General features: G+C 39.1%; 3 protein-coding genes across 4 annotated transcripts in view; 1 reads left to right on the plus strand and 2 right to left on the minus strand.

The window, feature by feature from the left end:
• The window catches only part of qrfprb (pyroglutamylated RFamide peptide receptor b), a 47,991-nt gene extending 37,743 nt beyond the window's left edge, over positions 1-10,248 (minus strand). The window contains exons 1-2 of the mRNA XM_074619068.1: positions 10,142-10,248; positions 9,993-10,057 (exon numbers count right to left, since the gene is read on the minus strand). The gene's annotated coding sequence lies outside the window, so the exon portion shown is untranslated. The remainder of the gene's footprint in view (positions 1-9,992; positions 10,058-10,141) is intronic.
• star2 (steroidogenic acute regulatory protein 2) lies at positions 3,594-12,484 on the plus strand. Its single transcript, XM_074619076.1, has 7 exons — positions 3,594-3,730; positions 3,858-3,965; positions 4,046-4,182; positions 4,277-4,435; positions 5,581-5,765; positions 7,310-7,403; positions 12,018-12,484. Exons 1-7 carry the CDS (start codon positions 3,667-3,669, stop codon positions 12,120-12,122), a joined length of 852 nt encoding a protein of 283 aa, XP_074475177.1. The 5' UTR covers positions 3,594-3,666; the 3' UTR covers positions 12,123-12,484.
• Positions 12,485-12,747: 263 nt separating this feature from the next.
• Positions 12,748-19,247, minus strand: part of adamts14 (ADAM metallopeptidase with thrombospondin type 1 motif, 14) — a 56,036-nt gene continuing 49,536 nt past the window's right edge. For both annotated transcript variants that reach the window (XM_074619046.1, XM_074619045.1), the window contains exons 20-22: positions 17,174-17,303; positions 15,728-15,835; positions 12,748-15,615 (exon numbers count right to left, since the gene is read on the minus strand). In XM_074619046.1, the coding sequence (XP_074475147.1) occupies positions 15,056-15,615; positions 15,728-15,835; positions 17,174-17,303 (798 nt within the window). In that variant the 3' untranslated portion in view covers positions 12,748-15,055. The remainder of the gene's footprint in view (positions 15,616-15,727; positions 15,836-17,173; positions 17,304-19,247) is intronic.

A 19,247-nucleotide genomic window follows, 5' to 3' on the forward strand; every position in this document is an offset into this window, starting at 1 on the left:
TGTAGCGTTGCTGGTGGCTTCGTGCTCGCCGTTGTCACACACATATGGTCTGTCAGCGCGGCGTAACGTTAGCAAGTTAATCGGTTAAAATTCTGGTTAATGGTTAATGGTTAATTATTAACATCCCTAGCTCAAACTACACGTAATCACACAAATTGTATTGCAGGCCCATGATGATGAATGATGCCTAATGGTTATTCATAAAGAAGTCCTTGCTACAGGATGCCACTTCCCCGGTGGCGTGACCGCAGTTTAAGGTCAGCTGGCCTGGTCAGCAGGTCAAGATCAGCATTGACGTCTTGAATCCTTTCTCACAAGGACACCTGTTGGCTCCGGCCGATAAGAGGCAGCTGCTCGCCGGTGCTGTATCAGCGATGCAGCATTGAGAAGAGAGGGCGGCATTGGGCCCTCTGCCAAATATTTGACGGATATGACTTTAACCCCTCTTCACTCACACAAACAGAGAGACCTCGCTAATATACCTCATCTCATACGAGCAGAGAGGTGGTGCCCCTCCAAAGTGAGAGGGTGGAGTTGAAAGTAAATAGTAGGTAGGATTTAGGTGAATTAATTATTAAAATTAAAGGAACATAAACCATAATATTTGAAATCGTAATCCACAAAGACATTGTGACTAGCAACTACCATAAAAAAGTGAATGAATGAAATCATAAACCATTATTGTGTTTAAAATTATAACATTCTACACACAGACATCTTTATGAATGAGTGAATGAAGCAGGGTAGTAATGAATGACTGAATGTGTGAATGAATTGAATCAAATTCATCTATATATATTGTGTCCAGGGATCATAATTCACACAGGTGTAGTAACGAGCCACTACCGGTGAAGATGAATGAATGAATGACTGAATGAATAATTATTGTTTCTAGAGATTAAATTACATTTTGTCTCGAGATCAAAATCCACAAAGACATTATAAACAGCCAGTACTATGAAAATGAGTCAGTGCAGATGAATGAATGAATTAAATTAAACGATACAATTAAAACATAAATTGATTAAATACAATTAAACAATAAAAATGTGTTCAGGGTCACTATAATTCCCACAAACTCTCTGATCTCTCTGAGCCACTAATGCATATCACGCTGGCCTAACATTCCTGTTTGGCCCCCGAGGAGAAAGGAGGAGGATATTGACTCCACAGAAGAAAGGATGTCAGAACAGGTGACGTTGGAGGATTAACCTCCCCCTCATCACTTTTGTATTTCCTCTGTGTTAAATCTATGCAGGCACAAGTGTGCGAGTGATGCAGCCTAGCCTATACGTGACATTTATAGTCTCAGCATACAACCTCTTTGGCACCATTCAGCTTAATTAGTGTGCAGAGTCTTCCCTTGCTCATCAGCTATAGCATCAGTTTTCTCGGTCATGTAAACCCAATAATTATCATTTAGAAGACTACATATGTTCCAATGATGATTATAATAGAGTACTTATAAAACCACATGGATGCAAATTATTCTTTTTTTAATCGCAGTACAGTGTATATCATAATTTCAATCTGTTCATATCTACCTCACAACCTATAACTCCTATGAGAGTGTTTGATTGTACAGCAATGCAAATATAAGTACATTTGTATTTCTTTTCACATGATCCACTGCCGGTTTATCAGTGTGACAGTCGTCCTTAGAAAGGCAGCACTACTCGTTGCTATCTTTCAGGGTCACAATTCAGGGCTTTCTCACCAAAATGAAATTATTCAGATTACCTCTGGTCCCTTGAGACTTACAACCTCTCAAGCATCCTGTGGTAGTTCCTGGCAATTAGTGCAATGGGCTTGTAGTAAAAAGTGTCACCTCAATCGCATCGGCTGACTAAATATAACCTGCATATTATTGGCATTTCACGTGTTTGATCATAATGATTTCCTCTGCTAAGGGAGGTGTCATGGAGGAATTACTAATGCTCTTGAATGAATGATTTGTGCTCACTATCTAGCATAATTTATCACCTTCATGCCATTAGTTTTGTCTTGCGTGTGTCCTTCACACTCTCACTATGGATCGCTTGGATTTGATAGGATTCTATTTTCATCTTGGATTGAGATATGTGGATATACTTCATGGGCTTTTTTCACCATAAAAACATTCAGGATACTGCGGATGCCATCCAGTAGGGAGAGCTTCATGGATGCAAATGTACTGTGTATGCACAATAAGTTCAAAGAACTCGGCCTTCTTAAATAGAGAGCATGAATTTATAAATCAAGCGCACAAACATGAAACATTGTACTTTTGATTATATAATAAAGATTACATTTTAAAGAGAGCAACCAGAAACACAGGTCCTTTTGGAGACACCACTAAGCCATTGAGATGAATCTGCTGAGCTCCCAGTCATACTTATTGGCCAAAATGGTTAAAAAGTAACTTTCAAATGTTTTATTGTGTGGGTTTAAAAATGAGACGCCACAACAGTAATGGCGGCTTGTTTACTTAAGTTAGATTTTTTTTGCACTTTTATCATTCATCCCACAGATTTTGAATAATTTTCATAATATGGGATATTTAAACATATTTGGATGAAAACTAGAATTACCGCCTCACGGTTGTATGCCTCCGCTAACCAGTCAAGTTGCAAGAATAATTTCATCCTGTTGGACATTTGGGTGAAATTGTCATAATAAGCATATGGATTCTTGAGTTATGGCTAAAAACGTTTTTTTTTGTGAGATCACAGTGACCTTGACCTTTGACCTCCAAAATCTAATCAGTGCATCCTTGAGTCCAGGTGGACGTTTAAGCCAAATTTGAAGAAATTCCCCTCAGGCGTTCTGAGATATTGCGTTAATGAGAATGGGAAAGACGTACAGACATACGGACGGACAACCCGAAAACCTAATGCCTCCAAGCCACGGCTGTCACTGGCGCGGAGGCATAAAAAAAACTATATTTGTAACTAACGTAATCATGTGATGGTGCATCCCTAGTTACAAAGCATCATTCATCACTTAACTTGAGGGCACTCCACACTAAAGTAGCCTAATTTGTATGTAACACAGAAGTAATTGTTTGGTGCAATTCAGAATCCGATTCATCCTGAAAACCACCTAAGGTGGTGGTGGTGGTGGTTCGATCCCTGGTTCCTCCTGTCCGCTTGTTTAAGTGTCCTTGAGTGAGACACTCGAACCCAATTTGCTCCCGATGACCAGGCCAGCACCTTGCATAGCAGCTCCAACACCACTGATGTGCAGAGTGTGTGTTAATGGGAGACAAATTATAAAGCGCTTTCTCTGGTAAGGAGGTATATAAAGGCAGTCCATTATGCACATTTACAGGAACTAATAATGAAACCATATGCAGAGATATAGCAGTCTCAAGTACTTTATTACCTACAGTGCTTTATGCCAGAGTGACTAAGAAACTCTTGTATCCCACATAGTTTAGGGTGTAGAATTGTGATATAAAACACACCAAAAGCACTAGATAATCATACTGGTAGATTTCCCTCTCTGCCTTGAGTCTAATGCTGTGTTTTAGTTAATAAAACTCTTGTCAAGTGTGGCCTTCGGAGCAGAATTCAGAATAGGTCCTATCTTCTCCTCCGGGCCTTATCTCTGAAGCGTCCTTCACAGGACATATAAAGACCAGAGACGCTGTCTGCTGCTTTGCTGTCGCTGCCAAAGACAGACAACATGCTGCCTGCCGTTGTAAAGCTCTGCTGTGGAATCTCCTACCCGCATCTGAGGAGTCTGGCAGGTGAGCTCTCGCAATAATCTGAGGAATAGCATTTATTTTTAGTCCTTTTCATGCAAACGCTACACTCTGGGTAAGACTGCTGAGCTTTTGTTGCTCTTTTGTGTCTCTCAACTGTTCAATCATGCAGGACTTCAACGCACAGCTGTGGCAGTGATAGGCCAGGAGCTCACACACATGCAGAGATGGGGACAGGTCCAGCATCACATGAGAACACTTGCTGGATTAAAGTATAACGGTAAAAAGAAATGAAAAAATTCTGTTCGGCTTTCAGAGTGTCGTTGTTGAAAGATTACTAAGAAGAATAATCTTTTGCAGAGCCCGAACCTGAAGAAACAAAGCCTGTGCCTTCGAAAGAAGATCAGCTGTTCTACGTACAACAAGGTCAAGAAGCGATGAGGAAGGCTCTCTGTATGGTGGAAGACACGCAAGGGTGGAAGGTCGAGATCACAGCGGTAACGTCTGATTGATTTAAGTGCCACCCTGACGTCATTGTGTGCCTTTCAGTGGCCATTGTGTGATGATTATGTACGTCTTGCTGCTTTTCAGAGCGGAGGGGATGTTATTTCTAGCAAAGTGTTGCCGGGGGCCAGGAAGGTCTTCAGGCTGGAGGCGGTCCTGGAGGCCAGCGTGGACGAACTCTACGACCTCCTGTTTGTCCGAGTGGAGGAGATGCACCAGTGGAACCCGAGCATACGGCATATCAAAGTGAGCGGCTGACTTTTTATTGATTATCTTATCAACTGTGAAACTATTACCTATAAAAAATATCTTGTGAATACTATTTAAGCACCCTGAGTTTAGAGGAGATTTGTATATACTGAAAACATTTCCTAACTATAGATTCAGTTAAAGGGATAGTTTGGGTGTTTTGAAGTGGGGTTGTATGAGGTACTTATTCATAGTGAGTGTATTACCTACAGTAGATGATGGTCGGCACGCCCCCATATTTGAGAAGAAGACAGGAGTTACCACACGGGAGCAAAGCAATGTACTGCTGTGGATGGGGCAAGCAGCAAAATGTATTTTAGCCACCTAAAAAATCAATATCAATTTAAGTGTACGCTATATTTAGAATATTTTCATCACTTTACCTTGCCGCCAGACAGCGTTTTCTGACGGGTAACTGAAGCCGTTGTATCCATCTATGCTCTCACAAAAGCCACCAGACTCCACTGAAAAAACTTGTAATTTTACCTCGCAGAACACAGAAGTTGCTGGTCTACCGCTGCCTTGATCAGTTAGTTTGTTTGTGCTATTGTGTGACTTTGGTGAATCCGAACAAACCAAAGTCGCACAATAGCACTAACAAACTAACCGATCGAGGCAGCGGAAGACAATCAACCCCCGTGTGCTGCGAGGTAAAATTAAATTTTTTTTCCCAATGTAGTCTGGTTGCTTTGGCGAGAGCAAAGATAACGGATTCAGTTCCTCGTCAGAAAGGACTGTCTACATAACCTGTATAGCTGTCTGATGGCAAGGTAAACCGATGAAAATATTCTACATATAGCGCACTCTTAAACTGGTATTGTTTTTTTTTAGGTGGTCCTTTCTTCTAGGAGGCTAAAATACATTTTGCTGCGCGGTAACTCCTGTCTGCTTCTCCAAACTCGGTGCACGCCAACCGTCATCTACTGTATAATACACTGACTATGGATAAGTACTTCATACAACCCCACTTCAAAACACCCAAACTATCACTTTAAGGTCTAGTTGTCTGTATATTTCTGTTTATAGATATAACTCATTGATGTCATGCTATATATTTGCAGCAAGAAATGTATTGTATTGCATTGCAATTCAGTCCACGTAGTGTTTCGCAAACTAAATTTTGATATTTGGGTCTCTTGTAGGTTCTGAAGCATGTTGGACCCGAAACGATCGTAACTCACGAGATTTCAGCCGAGACGGCGGGGAATCTGATTGGCCAAAGGGATTTCCTGAGCGTCAGACACAGTTGCAAACGAAAGTCCAGCCTTTATCTCGGAGGAGCGGCGATTCAGCTGGAGTCCTTCCCACCTCAGGCAGGCTTTGTGAGGTACAGTAGGATCACGTACACACCAGTCAGGCACAACTCTGTTTCAACTACATGTTGGAATATATTCAACAGCTTCATTAAACTTTCATTCACAATATATACAGCATCTGAGTAATGTCAAGCTTCAAGGTAGTAAGCTGTCAGAACAAAGCGGGAACACACAAAATAAATCCAGTGGAGTGGTTTTGATTTACTTTAACCATTTTATTCTGACAGTCTGTGGTGACGTGCTCAGACCCGGCTAATATCTGTGGCCTTAAATGTCTGCAGTCATATCTCTCATGTGTGTGAGACAAAAATGTGTTATCTATCAGACAGATGTCAGAGGATTATGAACAATGTGAAGATAGAGGAATAAAACAAAAGCAATTTTTCATAGCCATTATATTTAAAGTGACACTGCGCTGTGTAAAAATGTTGCAGTTTTTCCAAAAAAACAAAGACTAAGAGTCTACAGCTTATCGCAGGCACAGCTGTGCTTTGAGCTAAATGCTAATTTCAGCTCACAATTACAATGCTACCATGGCGATGATCATCCATTATAACGCTTCACCATGTTCACATCTTAATTTATTATATAACCATCCAGCTGGAACATTTGCTAATAGAACAACACAACGTACAGTTGAGATCGATGGGAATGTGATTAGTTTAGCAGATATTAAACCAAAATGTATAAAGCAAAGTATAGTGGAGTAGAAGTATAAAGCAGGGTCATTCCTGTATAGAGAATTACGAAGCAGCAAGCATCAAATTCCGCCCCGTCTCCAGCTCTCGACAAAACTGTGTCTTTATGGAAAACTATTTTTTAACATTCATTTGTAAGTGCAACCGTGTTGCTGGCACTGTATCCTAATCAGCTCAGTGAAACAAGAAAGGCACGGCAACAACTGCCAAAGAGTAAAAAAAGATCATCAAGTAAACAAAACTCCCACACTGGGCACATTTTCCTCCGCTCACTTAATTATACACCAAAGATAAGTTTATTTATATTTGGTATTAAGAATCTGAATCTGCAAATAGCTAGTCATTAATATTGTAAAATAAATAATTGAAGTAAAGTACAAAGTACAATACTTCCCTCTGAGATTGAGTGGAGTAGAAGTGGGTATATAAAGTTACATAAAGTACCTCAATATTGTACTTAAGTACTGTACTTGAGTAGCCTAAATGTATTTATTTACATTACACCACTGCTAGAGCACAAAATTGTTTACAAGAACACAAGATCTAGCCTAGACTCTTTATAAATCCAGCTTCCTTATTTTGCTCTCAAAATGCATCAGATTGATGCATTTAACTTTAAAATGTAAAAAAGGTCTTCTGAGGGAATCCTGAGCCAGGAAAACCCCTGTAAAGTAGCAGAAAATGGAAATACTCAAGTGAAGTACAAGTACCTCAAAATTGTGCTTAAGTACAGTGCAGCCATGATGTATATTTTCTTTAGTTCTGAAATAAAAATATACACAATGGACAAGCACATAATCCACAATAAACCCTGGTTCAATACTAATGAGTTATTGATTTTGTTCACGTGTTTACAGAGCCGAGGACGGACCAACCTGCATCATCATTCGGGCTCTGGAGGAGGATAAAGGAAAAAGCCGCTTCACGTGGCTTCTTAATATGGACGTCAAGGTAAATTCATAAGTGCTGCATTTTCCATTTGTGAAAATAATAGGAAAAGCATTTGCAAACTCCATTATGTGCAATGTCCATTTATTGCAATACATATGTTTGTGTAATGAATCAACACAGATGCACATGCAATATTAATTTGAGGGTGCTTTTCTTATTAAGCTCCAGCTCCACCAGGCTTTTACGTGACGAGCAGAGAGCTTCTCAGATTGGCCATTTTCTTTCCAAGAGATTAACAAAACAAAAACAAAACAATACCACACACACAACCCATGTATTTCAGTAAAGCAATATGCTAAAATTATCTGTAGGTTTCAGTCTGAGGCAAGCCGCTGTAGAAATGCCTCTAAACATTTGCATTCCAGTTCAGGATCTGCTCTTTAAAATGCTCTCGGTAGTTCGTATTCTCCCAGGATTAACAGCACAGACCACGGCAGACGCAAATCACTGTAATATCGGATACACAATTTTGAGATAATGGGTAGCTACAGAAAAAAGGATATACAATCACAACTAGCCTAAATATGCTGGCGACTGAGATGGGGAACCAGACATGAGGAGGCCGGGGTGGTGATGGGAGCAAACAAAACAATCAACCAACAGCAGCATGGGAAGCGAGGAAGAGCTGATAATGGTCTACAAACCGGTAGATAAACTGCCGGGTTTGCAGAGTTAGATATAGCTGGTTCTTAACAGTACCAGTACAAATACAGTGCAAAATGTACGTAAGAAGTACTTCGTACAAAACGCCCCCTGTGAGATATATATATATATATATATATATATATATATATATATATATATACACAATACAGTCCCTATAACATCCAACATCATAGCACTACTTTGAGAGGGCACATACACTGAGATACTGCGTTACTTTTCTATAGAGGTCACTTTTTTGAGCCTATACAAGCAAGAAGAGAGCTGGACTAAGTAGTGTAGACCTTTTCATGGCCAGTCTGTTGCTAGAGGCAACAGCTTTGGTCCCATTGTACTTCCTGTCAGCTAGCTGCTATCTTACTGCAACAGGAAATAAAAAGAGGCCCATAAATAATGTTTATGCTGTCGAAGTTTGACAAGGTCTACAGTATTATATAGCACACACATATGCTCCTCTGAAGAGAGAGTTACATCACAGTTTGTTGTTGTATTAACCCAGGGGTCAGAAACCTTTACTTTCAAAAGAGCCATTTTAGGCAAAAAAAAGAAAGTCTGGAGCCGCAAAACATTTGAGCATTGAGATGAAGGTAACACAGTTAATAGTCTAAGTATATAGTATATAAGTCTAATGCAGTGAGGGACAAAGAGTAAATGTACTACGGAGTATTAGGGCCACATTGAGGGAAAAAACATCTGAGATTTACAGAATAAAGTCGTAATATTATGAGAAAAAGAGTTGTAATATTATGAGAATAAAGTCATAACTTAACGATAAAAAATATTACGAGAATGAAATCATAAATTAAAGAGAAAAAAGTAATAATATTAAGAAAATTAAATCATAACTTAATGAGAAAAAAAGTCGAAATACTATGAAAATAGTCATAAATTAATGAGAAAAAAGTCGTAATATTACGAAAATAAAATCATAACTTTCCGAGAAAAAAAGTCATATTACGAGAATAAAGTAATAAATTAATGAGAAAAAAAGTTGTAATATTACGAGAATAAAATCATAACTTAACGAGAAAAAATTAATAATATTACGAGAATTAAATCATAACTTAATGAGAAAAAAAGTCGAAATACTATGAAAATAAAGTCATAAAATTAATGAGAAAAAAGTCGTAATATTACGAGAATAAAATCATAACTTAACGAGAAAAAAATAAAATTACACGTAAAATTACTACTTTATATTATGACTTTATTCTCATAATAGTACAACTTTTTTCTCTTAAACTTCTGACTTTATCCCTGTAATTTTATGACTTTTTTTCTCGTAAAGTTACGACTTTTTTCTCGTAATGTTATGACTTTATTCTCATAATATTATGACCTTATTCTCGTAATATTATGACTTTATTCTCGTAAACCCATGACTTTATTCTCGTAATATGACTTTATTCTCGTAATATTATGACCTTATTCTCGTAATATCATGACTTTATTCTCGTAATATTATGACTTTATTCTCGTAAACCCATGACTTTATTCTCGTAATATTATGACTTTATTCTCGTAATATTATGACTTTATTCTCGTAATATCATGACTTTATTCTCGTAATATTAGGACTTTATTCTCGTAATATTATGACTTTATTCTCGTAAACCCATGACTTTATTCTCGTAATATTATGACTTTATTCTCGTAATATTATGACTTTATTCTCGTAATATCATGACTTTATTCTCGTAATATTAGGACTTTATTCTCGTAATATTAGGACTTTATTCTCGTAATATTAGGACTTTATTCTCTAAATCTCAGATTTATTTATTTTTCCTCAATGTGGTCCTAATACTCCGTCGTACCATAGACCTACAACAATAATAAATAAAAATGAAAATGTAAACAAAAGGGAGCCACTGGAAAGGAGCTAAAGAGCCTCAGGTTGCTTACAGACACCTGTACTGTACTAACCTGTGTGAAGGTCTTCCTGTGTGAGTCCTTATAGCACCTAACTAACCAGTCCACTCGACGTCTCACTGCAAGATAGCAAACATTTAGAGCTGAATGAGGCTCTGCAGTCACTTCAGGGATTATTTTCCAATCAGGAAGTCCTCACATACCTGTCTGAAGGTAGAAGTGTCTTGAACGTAAAGTCATCTCTAGCCAGGTGGTGCTTAATTGAGGTAGATGCAACCTTTTTTGAACTATGCCGAGATATACATTGCTAACTTAACACATATCATATTGCATTGTTATACTGTTCACAAACTGCTCCCCAAACCCGCCGCCACACCCTCTGACAATTAACGCAAACATTTAACATGTTTCCGGGAGTAATCAGCTGAGTATTCAAGTGTCCCCCTCCGGAAGCTCTGCCCTCCTGCGGCCGTGAACGCACCAGCAGCTTCTTCTCTGCCGCAGCTGCTGATTTATCACTTCTCTCTTTTTATTCCCTTCTCACACAGTTTATCAGGACTTTTGTATAAGAATAGACATCTTTATCTTTATTTTCCACTTCCTTTGCCATGGGTTAAATTTCATGAGATTAGGGAAAAAATAAAAAATAAAAAATAAAAAATAGAAATAATAATAATAATAATAATAATAATAATAATAATAATAATAATAATAATAATAATAATAAGCAGTCTCTAATATCTAGTGAAATCATTTGTTAAGTAAATTGCCAGAGGGTGGAATAAAAGATCATAAGAGTGAGACAAAAATGAAATTACCCATTTTTTAAAAATACTGAAAAAAGTACAAGTCCTCAAAAAATACTTAGGTACTACTAATTATTATTTTTCATTTTTTTAAATTATTTTTATTAATTAAAACTAATTACATCCACCTCTGGTGATTTACAGGCCTGGCTGTAGATACCTGACTTAAAGCTGTAGTCAGAAGTAGGCAGAAAGTTTGTGACCTGGCAGCGGTCACAAACATGTTGAGATAAATATGAAGAAATAACAAGCACCGCCCACCAGCCGTAGCAAACTTTCTAATAGTGACTCATATTCCATCAGCGCTGCCTAGTTTGACCGTTTGATCAGAATTCAGGAGTGATTGAGAGCTGCCTCCGTTGAATGAACAGCCAATAGGAACGCTCTCTCTCTGAAATTACCTGTGATTGGTCAATGTCTCCCGTCACGGGATTTTTTAAAGCCTGAAAACAGAGCCATTAGGAGGTGCAGAAGTCTAGTTATCTCAGATCATTTGAATTCCAATATGCTGCAAGGTTATTATGGAAATGTTCCCCATAAATATTCTGCCTACCTCAGGTTTAAAGCTCCATTTGACAGGAAACTGCATTGACATGATTCATGATGTAATAGCAATGTGTGTGAATATGAATGGGTAGTTTATTCTTGACCTTCAAAATAGTAGTTTGACAAAAGTAGTTACGAACCGGAGGTGTGGAGTTTGGCACTATAGGCAGAGAGGTTCTGAGGAAAGACGCATTTTAAGTTGCATTCTGGGAAATGTAGGATCAAGCATTTTGGAACTTGACCCATTCTATGCACATCAGGACACCTCTGCATCTGCTGCTGTCTGTTTTGAGTCCTACAACTTTATGGAAGTGCAATACTGAATCAATGGAGTAGTAGTAGTAATAGCAGTACTAGTAGCAGTAGTACTAGCTTTTTCTGGCACTGTCAACTGCAGTATGCATTCTTCCTCAGCTGATTGCTCTTACTTTCTAACAGACAACATGAGTGACAACTAAGCAAACTCCATTCGCTGATGAAGACCATTAAATGTGGTTGAAAGCTTAGGAAAATGTGAAGTAGAGCTTCAGTTAATATTCTTGTTTTCATTATTGGTGTTTCATTCATGGTACTGCATTACTAATATTTAAAAAAATTATGAAACCAGACATGGTATAATTGATCAAAACAACACTGCGTACTACTAATACTCTCTTTTGTTTACCAACACTGACAGTCACCGAAATTACAAAGCAGGGGTCTAACAAAGATCTAATTTTGTTCTCAGGGCTGGCTGCCAAAGTCCATTGTCAATCAGGCTTTGCCCCGAGCACAGCTGGATTTCACCAGACACCTCCGCAGACGTCTCACAGCGAGCGCCACCCTGAGCTAACCGAGTCTGAGAGACACCCACACTACAGCAGCAGCAGCAGCAGCAGCACCCTGTCACCACTCACAGGGGGGAGACTGGGAGACGGAGGCACGGTGACAGTCTGGCTGCTCGGCAAAACGCTGCCCTTTCAGAGAGAGTAGAAACGCTGCCCGCAGGAGACGCTCAGCTCCAGAGCTGGCACACATCAGTGTTTATCAGCAGCCGCAGTGCCAGCCCGGCAGAAGGCAGCTGGTTTATAGGAATTAATGTCACAGTGTGCCGCTCAAACCTCAAGATTACCTGAGTAGGAGTCACCACTTGTCTGTTGACACACGACTAACTGGAGGACAACTGGACGAAAACTAATAAAGTGCTTGAATGTGCCTACTTTGTCTGATTCATTTTCATCCATCACTACATAAATTCCTTTCAGCAGCGAGTCAAGAGTCGACAGTAAATGTGCATGACTCATTTCAGACTGAATTAATCAGTAAATGTAAGGTTTTGTAACGAATGATTCACACTCGTTTACAGTAGCTTTTACAAATCTTTCTCCGCATAGCCTCGAAATGGAAGTCAAGCAAAAAAACAGTTAAATATAACGAGAGTAAATGAAGGCTGAATAGAGGAATGACAAGAATCTGAGTTCTTTCAAACATGTTTTACTTTGTTTCTCCATACCACTTAAAAATTCAATAAATATTAACATTTAAAGCTTTCATTCACGTACGTATATACAAGAACTATACAATAAACATAATGATGTTATGAACTGCAATGCAGGAATGATGTAACAGTATGACCAACCACAGTCTGTAGACTTACAGCATCGCCTGTATTTGTTTTTTTTACACACTTTCAATTCCTGGTTGTTAATTTCTTTTCATAACTTGAAATTTACACTATATACATTATTATCTGAAAAATATATCAGTTACAAAAAGATAATGAGTTTTTTTTTTTTTTTTTCTTAAATCTTTTGTTGTTTTTAAAGCGTTAAATGACTGACTTCCACACAGGCAGGCAGACTGAGGGGCATGCTACAGTGGGGTTGGCTTGCAGACAGTTGTGTGATTTTTTACCAGCGAGGATGATCACCAGTACATTGGATTTTGGGAAAAAAACAACAACAATAAAGAGCACCGGGGACAGAGAAGCTATGAGGCTTCCTGCCAGGAGTGATGTCTATGGAGTCTGGAGTGTGCCAACTATAACAGTTGTCTTATTATAATCAATTAGATACATTTTAAAAAGCCATTATCAATTCATTACATTTGCATTTAAATGACAAATTCAATAATTGCCTTGGCAAGAAACCAAATAAGCACATTTCCCAAAATGTCAATCTATTCCTTTAAAGGACCAGTGTGTAACATGTAGGGGGATGTATTGGCAGAAATGGAATATAATATTAATAAGTATGTTTTCTTTAGTGTATAATCACCTGAAACGAAGAATCATTGTGTTTTCGTTAGTTTAGAATGAGCCCTTCATATCTACATATGGAGTGGATCCTCTTCACGGAGTCCGCCATGTTACTACAGTAGCCCAGAACGGACAAACCAAACACTGTTAACTTTTCCTACTTGGGCCGGAGTCGATTAACGTTACTCGCTCACGTCGCCACCGCTCTCTCTCGCTAGATCCTACACACCGTTCCTAAATGATGAATTCAAAAATTGCTCAGCAAGGAAGTGAATAAGCACATTTCCCCAAATGTCAAACTATTCCTGTAAAAGAGATTTTTAAAGTTTACTACAGCAACAGGAGCACCGATTGACCAGCTGTTATGTGATGCATTGTGCTGCCACCCTCTGCTGAGCACACGTAATTCAATTTCTAGGTGTCAAAATGTTATACATGTTGAAATGTGAGAGCTGTCTTTAAAGGTGCAGTGTGTAGGAATCTGGCGGCATCTAGTGGTGAGGTTGCAGATTGCAACAAACTGAAATTTCTGTGTGCCAGGCATGTAGAAGAACTCCGACGGCCAACGCAAAAACATGAATGGCCCTCTCTAGAGCCAGTGTTTAGTTCGTTGTTCTAGGCTACTGTAGAAACGTGGTGGCGGGTTCTGTGAAGAGGATCCGCTCCCTATGTAGATATAAACATCTTCATTCTAAGTTAACAAAAACACAACGATTCTTATTTTCAGGTGATTATACACTAAAGAAAGGAATTATATTCCAATTTTGTCAATAGATCCCCTTAAATGTCACACACTGTTCCTTTAAATTAGAGCAATCATCACATGAAAACTGTAGTCGAATTTATAAGCTTTTAAAAAATATATTTTTGCAATTCTATTTTAAAATTCTATTAATTCTTAAAACAGAATAAGAAATTAAAATCTGCTAATTTATTTTGCGTTATTCAATGCATCATTAAAATTTAACTAGTTAATATAGTTTTTTTCAAATTAGCAATATATTAATTGATTATAATTTAACACTGGCAGGGTCTATAATTATTCTGGCACACTCTAGCCTCCATAGCTGACACGTGCACCTCCAAAACCATGGCCTTTGACCTCTCCTCACATGTTCACAATACAAGTTCAATAGTAGTTCTAATGCACTTGAAAAAAAAAACAGGATTACACAACTGTACACAGATAAAAACATGAATGTAGCAATGCAGTCATCACATTTTGAACACGTCTTGTAGTCGTTTTAGTTTACAGCACCTGACAACATTTGTTTTTTCTTCCGTTTCATATTTGAAGCATTCAGAGGGCAGAGCGACGCTGCGATCACACAGATCACTCTGGAGTTTTGATGAGGTAACCATCGCTGGTCTGGTCTAAGTTCACTGGCATGAAAACAAAAAAATTGTAAAAAAAAAAGAAAGAAAATATCTGCAGCAAAGACTGCGAGTCTTCGTCAGATGCTGCAAAAGGGTGAGCTGATGTACGAGACCGTCTCACCGAGCAGCACGTTCACAACATCGCTCGCTGTTCATTTCTGAGCTGACAGGGTTCTGTGACTCGAGTCCCTCTCGGATCCTAAATTGTCCCTTCTTGACCTGGCAGCGACTGGGCCTAAAGTGCTGTTTGGACTGTGCTCTTTAGAGGCACCTCCACTGGAGTCCGCTGTGGGCCGTGGAGGCCCCGGAGGTAGAAGAGGCCCCGGGTCTGAGTCCCCTCTCCCGGCCGTGAGGAGGGAGTCGCTGGTGGGACCCTGGGGCAGAGCAGCACCGGTGGATGGCGAGGCTTCAGCAGCGGCAGCGGTGGTTGGCACCGGGGCGGTGGAGCGTAGCCGTCTGGCTTTAGTGGTTTGCGGCGGGCTTTGGGTCGTAGCGGGTGGCGGAGCCTTGGGTGACGCAGGGTGAGAAGGAGCGGGGGTCTCAGTTTCAAACGAGACCACTGGGGTGTTTTCGAGGTCAGGAGCGTATGTGGCGAGGTTTTCTTTCTTGTTGCAAGACTCACAGCAAAGCTTATTATATCCAGGGATGGAACAATATCGGGCAAGAACCTCCATTTGACAGAAAATCGATTTATCCCCCAGACACGGCTCATCTAGTGATAACAAGGGAGAGGACATCACTAATAGGATTGAAAGAAAAAAACATCTCTACTGTAGATTTTTACGTTTAGATTGATTTCTGAAACAAATGACATATTGACTTACTTGAAGAGAGTTTGTGGACCGGGTTTTCAGGAGCCCTTTGGTGTACAGCTTCGTCTTTTATTGTGGAGTTTTCCATTGTTTCAACGGTGAGAGGAGACACTGGCTGTCCTGGAGTGGAGGACAAAATCAGGCATAAAAATATTCCTAAATAAGACATCAAAGAGCAGCAACGAGACCCTAGAAAAGCTCTCGACAACCTCTTGCTAATGCAAGAAAACAAAGCCGTCTTTCTAGAATGCAAATTGGTGCTATTTCCAAGTACGCAGGGCACAACCTGCAGAACCTCTTTGTGTTATTCACAAAAAACACTATTTTCCACTGTGCAGGAAAACTGAAACAAATTGGTGGCTCCCACGTCTTTGAAGAGGAAGCAGCATGAGAAAAGCTGCAGGAGGGTGTCAGCGCAGAAATGTTTTGAGACATAAGCTTCCATGCGGTTGTCAAAAGGTTCTTTGTCAATACAATTAACAATGGAGCCCACGCTGTTCTTATTGGGGTCTTATCCAACAGAACATAAGAGAGAAAGAGCAAATCTTTTTAGATATGTTTGTTACAGGCAACGGATGATAGCACTTTCATGGAAAAAGGTGAATAGACCAAGTATTGGTAAATGGCTGCATGTATATCCTTAGAAAAAGTTATCTATTCTATTAACCTTTTCCACTCCACCCGTTTTTCATAGACCCATTTTTGTCTTTAGGGGGAGTTTGAAGCTCAACAGTAGATGTTACATAGAAGTGGTGTACATCATCTGAAAGCTGGGAACCTGGAGATTAATTTGACCGAAGAGAGACCCGATTCTTTCACAACAATGACCGGCTCGCTGTACATTATCCCTTACTTGCGTTACAACATAAAAATTGCAAGTTGCCTTAATGCGTTAAAGAAATTAGTGGCATTAAAATGAATTTGCATTAACGCGTTATTATCGTATTAACTTTGACCGCCCTAATTTTAATATATTTTTATTATTATGTATTTATTTGTTTATTTATTTCATTTTTATTTTATATTTTTTAATGCATTTTTATTTAATTTTTTTCTTTGTCTTGTGTATGTTTGTATACTGATATAGTTATGTATCATTTATGTTTTGTGAAAATCTAATAAAGTGTTGAAAAAAAAAAAGGTTGTTTTTCCTTAGAGGACCTTGAAGTGTAGTTAGACCAGCTAGTGTATAAACTAGAAAAATGTAGCCAATCAAATGATGTTTATGTAACTGGCATCCCATGGTGATAATGACTAAATGTGCACGATGCAGCAGACCTTGAACACCCATTAGTTCAAAAGAAAAGTACAAGTCTTTGTTCCAGACTTCCATCATCTATAATAAAAAGGAAATGACTCCATCACGCAGAGACAGTTTCTCGAAAAGTGTTTCTAACAAAAGGAAACTGGTAAATTGGTGAATATTGTTCCATAATTACATGAATATGTGGATCTCACCTGGACATGAACTTAGTTTACAGATGAGGACAGTTTCCGGCTTCTCGCCCTCACATTCTCCGACTGTGTTGTCGCTGGCCTTGCAAACCACCTGCCGTTGCTGGATCCCTTCGCCGCAGGTCACCGAACACTGCCACACGCATACAAATACACAGACACACAACTTATCAACACTTTACTTCAGAATGAGGAAATGATTCACGACAATGTCAAAGCTCAACCACACCAATTAAATCTCGACACCCAACACAGTTCATTTGCGTCTGAGCATGAAGATCGCCATCACATGTTCACGATGGGATATGTCAGCGTTGATGTCGACGCCGACGTCATGAGCAGAGTCAGGTTTGCCCTCAAAGAGACGTTATTAAAACGACAACTGCTCTTTTGTTTAATTCACGTTTATGTCATGGTATGGCAGAATATACACACCCATTCAAATAAAGCGCTAACATCCTTCTTATTGTTTCTGGTCTGACTGATTTTCACAAGGACCTTTTTTTTTTTAAATACTAAATTAAGTCCTCCTGCTATGATGAGCACAGCTCAGGTAATAAATGGGTGATTATGTCCCTGGTTATGTCCCAAAGGTAGTTAAAAATAGGAAATGGCAAAACTGCAAAGTGGATTTACTGTAAAAAGTAATTTAAAAAATGATTAGCCCCTTCATGTACCGAGGTAAATCAGCATAACATGTTGGCAATTTGCAAAGGTGTTACTGTAACAGTTTTTCCATTAAAAGGGTAACACTATTTTACCATGTTTTTGTGTCTAATTAACAATTTCTGAAATTGGTTCAGTATTGAGTGATGACGCTTTAACCGGCAGCCGCTAAACGAGCTGCGAGGGCAAGTGAGCAGCTTCAGTGTAACGTTACGTCCACCTTAAAATGCTTGTTTCTTCAACCGACAGGTTCAAATTGTTATTTGAAGCGTCTGACAACATTATGGAAAGGACCCTACAGAGAAATAAAATGTTTTTCTTACCTCTCACTGTTTGTTATTTTGTCCAAGACACGCTCAAGGAGAAGTCTCACTGTGAAATCTGAACATCCGTATACTCGGGAGGGCATCGAATTCAAAGACCTCATCCACATTGTCGAAATCATCGAAATATTCAGCCATGACATTGAAAATCTTTAAGATGACACTCAGCTACGCTTTCTGTACTCCGACACAACAAATTTGTGTTTCCACCATGGATGTATTCCACTATTCCTCCGCTGTCTTCCAGCAACACGTCACCTCGCCAGATTTCACAACGAGACTTCTCCTTGAGCGAGACTCTTTCCATAATGTCAGACACATAAATTGTCCCTATTAGCCAGTTAGACACAAAAACATGTGAAAATAGGGTCCCGGTTGAAATATATCAGTCTTCCATTAAGTTAGTACTGACTGAATTGAAGACCAGGATTTGGTTGCACCGGCTATTCGTAAATCCATTGTAAACAGGAGTTACCGTAGCATCAGGAGCTGTAACAAAACTGCCAAAAACAACAGCTTTCGGGGGGCAGGGCTCCAGACTAACTTTTTACATTGGTTGCACTGTACACTTGTACACTTTTTCATTTAGGTGCACCAGCACATAATTTAGGTGCACCCAAAATTTTCACCACACCTTTTGGCACTGCAATAATACATTTTGGGGAAAGATATATATAAAATATTTTGTAACAACTAATAGCTACGCAAAAAAGTAAACATTTATGTTACAATTAGGTTGAGTTTGAACTTAAAGGGGACATATCATGCTCATTTTCAGGTTCATATTTGTATTTTGGGTCTCTACTAGAACATGTTTACATGCTTTAATGTTTAAAAATCACATTATATTCCTCATACTGTCAGTCTGAACATATCTATATTCACCCTTTGTCTGAAACGCTCCGTTTTAGTGGCTGTCACTTTAAGGCCCCCTCCCAAAAAAGCCCAGACTTCTCTGATTGGTCAGCGTTTTCCGTTTTTTTCCGCATCTGCGCTGTCGCCGTTTTTCACAGCGTCACTGCAGTCGGGGACTCACTGTGTGTGTCACCTACACGGAGTTTAGAGGCACTTCTACTGGTGAGTGTATA

Source organism: Sebastes fasciatus, chromosome 20 (genome assembly GCF_043250625.1).
Source record: "Sebastes fasciatus isolate fSebFas1 chromosome 20, fSebFas1.pri, whole genome shotgun sequence".
Lineage (NCBI taxonomy): Eukaryota > Metazoa > Chordata > Actinopteri > Perciformes > Sebastidae > Sebastes > Sebastes fasciatus.

Coding starts and splice junctions, on each gene's coding strand:
- star2 (XM_074619076.1), top strand. CDS start 3,667: ATGCTGCCTGCCGTTGTAAAGCTCTGCTGTGGAATCTCCTACCCGCAT. Junction 4,436..5,580: donor CGAGCATACGGCATATCAAA/GTGAGCGGCTGA, acceptor GGTCTCTTGTAG/GTTCTGAAGCATGTTGGACC. Junction 7,404..12,017: donor TTCTTAATATGGACGTCAAG/GTAAATTCATAA, acceptor TTTTGTTCTCAG/GGCTGGCTGCCAAAGTCCAT.